Source organism: Micromys minutus (genome assembly GCF_963924665.1).
Source record: "Micromys minutus genome assembly, chromosome: X".
Taxonomy (NCBI): domain Eukaryota; kingdom Metazoa; phylum Chordata; class Mammalia; order Rodentia; family Muridae; genus Micromys; species Micromys minutus.
This window is the reverse complement of record NC_137970.1, coordinates 48,771,674-48,778,361: the sequence shown is the minus strand read 5'-3', so window position 1 is coordinate 48,778,361 and position 6,688 is coordinate 48,771,674. Positions and strand designations below refer to the sequence as shown.

The following is a 6,688-nucleotide window of genomic DNA, read 5'->3' as shown; positions in this document are numbered from 1 at the left end:
TGCTTTATGTTCCTCAGTGTGAAACTTTTAAGTCAACATATAACCCTTTGAGTTAAAAACAAATAAGCACACCTATTTCCTTGGCATGCGCATATATTTAATCTTTAATAAATGGTAAAATTACATGTATACCAAGGACTTGTATTAAAGTAAATTTCTTTACAGTTTATTATCTGTACATGTTTTGATTGTATACCCACCTATTGCCCATGTGCCTATATACTGGGGTCCTGTAAACATCTCTCAGATGGAAAGGGGTTGTGAGACAGGAACCTTCAAGGAGCCCTGGCCTAGGTCTCGTCTCCCACCCTTGCCAGACCCCTGTGGTCAGCCACCTCCCCAGCTTCATTCTGCCCCTTGTGTTCCAGCAGTTCTGTCCAGGGTGGCTTCCTCCTAGATTCCCTAGGTCCCATCTGGCTCTGTGTACAATAAGATGCCCAGACACAGTAGAAGTTTACATCCCTTCTCAGCTCATAAAACACTTGCCCTCTGGGTGAGTCATTTGAGATCTGCTTTCAAAATACACCTCAGTAAAGAATCCAGGCTGCAATCTGAGCTGAAATCTCCCTGAGATGGGGGTCTAAATCTCGTTCCATCTCTGTGTCCTCCCCAGACCATTACAGTGTGTAGTGGGTTGGCCTGATGTTGCTTGTGTTCTAATGCTAATATTGTGCCCCTAAGACCTGGCTGTCCCAGAGAGGAGAGAATCTGCATGTAGAACCAAGTGACACTGTGTACTTCCCCCCCCCCTCAAGTTACTTCTGATTGGCAAACAAAGATGCTGACAGCCAATACCTAGGCAGAAGAGACATGGGCAGGCTTTTAGGTTTCCAGGGCTTGGGGGTTGGAGGAGAACCTTAAGGTGGAGAAAAGGTGAAGGAGGAAGGAGAAACCGCCATCACGTCACATCACGGGTTAGGCAAATCATGAAATTGTGGCCCTGAGGGCTGGGCAATTAGAGTTAAGAGCAGCCCAGATGAGAAGTAATAATAGCTCAGGGTTATCAACAGGAACGTAGATTCTGACAGCATAGAGGGTAGGTATCTGCCCAGCTCTTGTGCTGTTTAAGGCTTATTGTAAATATAAAGGTTGTGTGTGTCTTTTATCTGGGAACTGAACGATCAAAGGTAGGGTAGAAACTCCAGGTTGGGATTAAGAATCTCCACAACAGCAGTGAGCAATAGACTGGGGACATGGGGCTCGGTGGGGACTCGGGGTGCCCGGTTCTATCTCTTGCACTTGATATGCTGCTGCCTGTTCTAGGGCAAGACCCTGCAACTCCCCGGGGACCTCAGACTCCTTCTCTTTCGACATCAGGTCACCAGCCAATTACTGCTAGGCACAAAACTTGGGATGTTTAGCATTCTCTGAATAATCCTCCAAGTGCCCTCTCTGAAGGCAGCCTCAGAAGACTGGTGTGCCCAGCCCCAAAGTCATTCCAACCACAAACTAACCCCATGCACCCAGCTATGATCAACTTACTGCAGAGCTCCCATCTCCCAACTCTCTCCATCCCATGCTCCTTTGCAAAAAGCCAGCTAGCTACCTGTTTATCTGTGGGTCTGGTGCCAGTTCCATGAAGAGTGCTTCAGAGTCATGAGGGCCTGGGCAGCTTCCAGTGTTTCCTGACACTCCCAGGTGGCAGAAACCGAGGCCTGGTCAGAGGCACCGTACCCCTGCAAATCAACAGGTGTGAGGAGAACAGGAGCTATGCACCCAACACCTCTTCTCAGAAGCACAAATGCCCTCTCACTACCCAGCTGCCTCCAGTGCCCACTCCCAAAGCCCAGATGGTCTGCCCTGCACAGCAGCTTAGCTCCTCCCACCCAAGTTTCCAGAACCCTCCCGCTTCTCTGCAGGGACCTGTGGCTCCAGTGGATGGTGGTGACCAGTGGAGGTACTTGGCAGAAGGATCATATTTGAGCATCTGGAAACGAGAGGTATGGGAGTTAAACACTCGGGTGGGTAGGTAGCACCTGTAGAGAGAGACTGGTAGAGTTTTGCAGTACCAGAAGGTGGGGATTCAAAGGACTGTGGAGACCTTAGGCCCTGTGAGGTGAACATGCCCTTTGTCCTGCAGTCTGTTTTCCTTTTCACCATCCCCCTAACACATTTTTTTCCCTAAGAAATTAATCCGTAGAATTTCCTTTTAATTCTCTCGCTGGGAGCCACAAGTCACAGATGTGCAGTGAAGAAGGCATCGGGCACCACACGTGTCTGCATTTTAATATACTGCAAAGTCCCTAAAGAGGTAAGGTGACCTTCCATTTTCAGGGACTGCTTCTTGTCAGCACTTCGCCAGGCCGCCACAGATCTTGACGGACAAGCCCGAGCACTTCCGGGAGGCTTTCTCTGTTGGCCTCTGGACTTTGCCCTGGGCCTCTGTGGCCCTCTCCACCGTGACCCTAGATTTCATCAGGACGCTCCCATCTCACCCATCTATTGTGTGTAGAGAAAGTGTCCATGTGTTGGAGGCCCACTGTGTGGCAGCAGGCCTTGGGCTGGTGCTTTTTCCAATGTGACAGGTATAGAATTCTCTTGCCAAAATGACCTTTAGGAAATGGATGCTTGAAAAAAATTAAGTCACTCGTTCCAAGTCTCTGGAGTAAGAACTGCCAGAGCTGGAGAGGTCCCCTGTCCTCCTTACCCCTCAGTCTGACCTGCAGCCTCCTCCCTCCCTGCCCCCTGCCTCCCCTCATCCTCCTCCCTCACACCATCCTCCTCCTGCTGCTGCTATGGCACCCGGCCCAGGTATGGACACACAGACACAAGACCCAGCCAGCTGCATGGTCCTTTTCTACTCACGGGTTGGACAAGGCAAAAGCCTCATGAAGCCCCACGGAAGGAGGGACCATGAATTGCTGCTGCGGGAGCACTGCCACGTAGGGCAGAGGTGAAAAGGCTGGGGGCCAGTAATATACTTGAGACCCGTGGGGGCTCTCCTGTAGAGACAGAGATCAAAAGTAGGGATTGGGTTCCAGGCCGGCCAGGAAGGGAGGAGGGATGGAGAAATGTTAGGCTGATGGCAGGAATCTAGAATGTCAGGGCTCTGAAGACCTCTGCAGACCCCGTACCCCCACCCAGTCTTATGCTCAACTGCCTCTGAGGAGACTGAGGCCCAAGAGGAAGTGACATTTCCCGATATCAGCACAAGGCCATATGCTGAGCAGTTAGAGGCGAGAGCCCTGGCTTTAAGACACAGTCGAAAGGGGTCTTGACAGTACAGTGGGGTGGGAGACTCCCACTCTAGCAACAGATTCTCCTTACCTCCTGGGGGCTTTGGGGGAGCAGTTCTTCAGGCTGGGGCACAGGGCTCTCATTTGCAGCTGTAAAAGACCAAGAATTCTTCCCCACCAGCCCGCCCACCAGCTTCATCCGAAAACACTCGACACCATTCTGAGGATTTCCCACCATAAACCTTTTTGAACACACTCCTCCCCCCACCTTTTGCCTCGTGTGCCCCAAATCTCTGCTTCCTGCAAACAAGTGCTACCTACGCATGATATGATGTTTTGTTTTGTTTTGTTTTCCCTACCTGGGCCCACTGAGGTCCAGGGTACCCCTGTCCAAGGACCCACTGCGATGCTGTGGCAGGGCTGGTCACAGGGTTACTCATGCCCTGCTTCTCTCCAAACTAGCTCAGGCTGCCTCCCCAGCCAGTGACACTCACCATCTTGACCTCTTCCTTTATCAGAGGTCTTCTTGGCCTGTTTGGGGGCCTTGCGGGGGACAGTCGCTCTTGGTAGTCGAATCTGGCGCCTCTTTACCGGTGCACTATGCCCCTTCTCAGAACCCACAGTCTCCAGGGCCTCACCATGGTCCCTATAATAGGCGGTTGAAGGACTCCTCCTAGTCATGTGCAAAGAGAACCTGACCGCTCCCCCACCCTCTTGGACACCTTACTTAAAGGGATTCAGCCCAACTGGGACACCAGCAGACCTGACAGTGAGAAGAATGAGTTTCTCACCTGACTTGGGTCCTGGTGCCACAACTGTGGCCTCTGCCAGGGCGATTTACACGTCCTCTGAGCCTAGGTTCCATTGCAGGTGGTGCTGCTCCAGTCTTGCTACCCCCCACGTTACATTCGGAAGTGGAGGGCTGGCTGGGAACAGCTGCCTTGTCTTTTGTTTCCCCGGTTCTTAGGCTGAGAGCAGAAACGCTACTGTATCTCCATGGCCCTAAAGCAACTGTTCTTTCCTGAGCAGAACGAAGGAACAAGCAAAAACAAAGACCAGACAAACAAACAAAAACAAACAACCAAAAAAAACAACAACAAACACACAAGCACGAAAGCAAGCAAGCAAGCAAAAACAACCCCTCCCCAGACACAAAGCAGAACAAGCAAGCAAACACACAAAGCAAACTGGCTCTGGGGACGAGAAACTTCTCTAACATGGTCACCTCCAGCATCAGCTTATTCTCTCCCTGTTTTCTTCAGCCTTTGTCTCCCATTTGTATTCACACAGTCTGGGTCTTCCTTGTGTTGTCTCACCCAGAACCTCCCGCCAACAACCTCTTGGCACTGGCTCCATCACCCAATGGGTCTGCTCAAACGCACTCCACACATCCCATACACCGCCACACACCACCAGCCCCAGGCCTGCCTAGGCAATCACGAGAACGCCTGGACACTGGAAGACAACCTTCTTCCTCGTGCCTTGAATTCCTTCACTCTCCAGTGGGAAAAATATGCACCAAGTACTCAGTTGTCTCACAGATGCCCGGTGTTCAATTTTCCCCTTCACCCTCCGTTCAAGTTTTCCTCACACCAGCCTCAATTATTTCCTTGCTCCCCGTTTCCTCCGATTACCCTTCTATCCCCCCACCCCAAAGGCCACCCTTCCCGCCCATGAAATCCTATTGTTCTTCTGAAGGCAGTGGACACCCGAATTGTACCTAAAAACCTTCCACCCAGGAACCTGGAGTAAGGGGACCACCACCATCCAGATTTCTCCTGGTAATTTTTTTTAATTTTTCAAGTTAATGATTAATAATAATAATAATAATAATAAATAATAATAATAATAAATTATTATATAAAACTATTATATAAAATGTTTACTATTATTATTTATTATTATTATTATTATTATTACTATTATTATTATTATCACCACCACCACCACCATCATCATTACCATTTCCTTCTTTCCCAGCTTCTTACACCTGACAGACTTTTGTTGACGCCCATGTGGAGTACCAGCCCCCGACCTAGCGCAAAGGCAATCTCTCTGGTGCACTCAGCTATCTGTGGCCTCAACACATGCCCCCTTCTTTCAGCAAACCCACACATTCGCCCCTCAGTCGTTCCCCAAGCTTCCACAGTCCTCTCAACACTTTGACGGTTGGGGCGGGGCCGAGAAAGCCTCCCTTTCTCCCCTCTCACCCTCTACCTGCCTCATCTGCCCTCTGGCAAGTCCCAGACCGGCAGGCAACCTGGAGATAGCTGGTCTCTGAAGGGGCTGGGGCAGGGCCCACGGGGGCTGGACAGAGCCCGTGGAGGAGGCAGAAGGCCCGGACTGAGATGAAGGCACCTCCTCCGTGTCGTTTCCCATCTCCAGCAGGCTTTGCCTTGAAGAGGCCTAAAATGAAGTAAATGGGTACCTGAGCAGGAGGGAGAAGAAAGGCGCAGGAGCATATGAAGGTCATATTCCTCATGCCGCCAGAGGTTAGTTACCGGAGACTCCAGCTCTTCAGAATCGGCGGCAGGCTGAGCCTCGAAAGGAGCGGCTGGTTCGGACCCGGCTCACGCCTTTTCTCGAACTTCCTGCTTTCTCTCGGCGGCCGGCCGATGAGCTTCCTGCCCTCGTCCCGCGGCAGCGCACCCTCTGGTGGCCTCTCTGACACCACTTCCGCCCGAGCTCTGATGTGGCGCCTGGAGGCCTTCCTGGTTCCTGGTGTTCACGAAACTGCTCCTGCCTCTGCCTACCCCGCAGGGACAAACTGATCTTTTGTTCCTTCCGCTGGCGGTGGCGGTTCTGCAAGCTGCTCCCAGTCGGAGGCGAAATAATGTGGGGTGGGGCTGCACAGACTTTCACCTAGGTCTACTTGCTAGGCTAGGCGCGGATGTGTTCTTTCGAAATCAAGCGTCCGAGTTTGGCATGGACCACCTTCCACCCTCACGTCCTGTTTTCTCATCCGGCATCCATCTTAAACCCCAGACAGCGCCTGCCAACGTCTGGGAACACTACGTTGCATCTCCCAGGAGTCTGTCTCAGACCTTTCTTTTCCCTTCCAGGGATAAGTCCCTCGCTTTCTCTGATAGCTCTACACTCCCTTATTTTAGTTGAATGTTCAAGCTTTCTGTCCTTACTTGTCTTTTCATTTAACAATCGTTTAGTTACCGTTTTCCAAATTCTTTATTTTTATTTTTGTCACTCCAAAGCACGACGTGATGCAAGGCCTGCTGGGGAACGCCCCTGATTCTTGCTTCTCAGACCCACATGGAGGTTCCCTGGCCCTGGTCTTGTGTCCTTCCATGTATGTCTATGTGAGAAGCTGCATGCCAGTTCGCCAGGGAACTCGGCTGCTGCGCGTTTGGACTGCATTTTCATTGATTCTGTGCATCGGTGAACAGGGAACTGGCTATCTGCAGGATACCCGGCCTTTCTAGTCCTCGGCTCCGCACGCCTCTCCCTTTCTGTGGAGCTGTCATAGTTTTGTTTCTTCCGAGTTTGTTTCTGGTTTT

General features: G+C 51.2%; 1 protein-coding gene across 1 annotated transcript; it reads right to left on the bottom strand.

Annotated features, from left to right (window-relative positions):
* Positions 1-1,550: 1,550 nt before the first annotated feature.
* On the bottom strand, positions 1,551-5,658 carry LOC308414927 (uncharacterized protein; the record flags this gene model as incomplete). Its single annotated transcript, XM_080910093.1, has 7 exons — positions 1,551-1,676; positions 1,864-1,927; positions 2,806-2,942; positions 3,268-3,326; positions 3,671-3,822; positions 3,968-4,144; positions 5,387-5,658. The coding sequence occupies 7 exons, from the start codon at positions 5,656-5,658 to the stop codon at positions 1,551-1,553; spliced, it is 987 nt and encodes a 328-aa protein (XP_080766219.1).
* Positions 5,659-6,688: the final 1,030 nt, after the last annotated feature.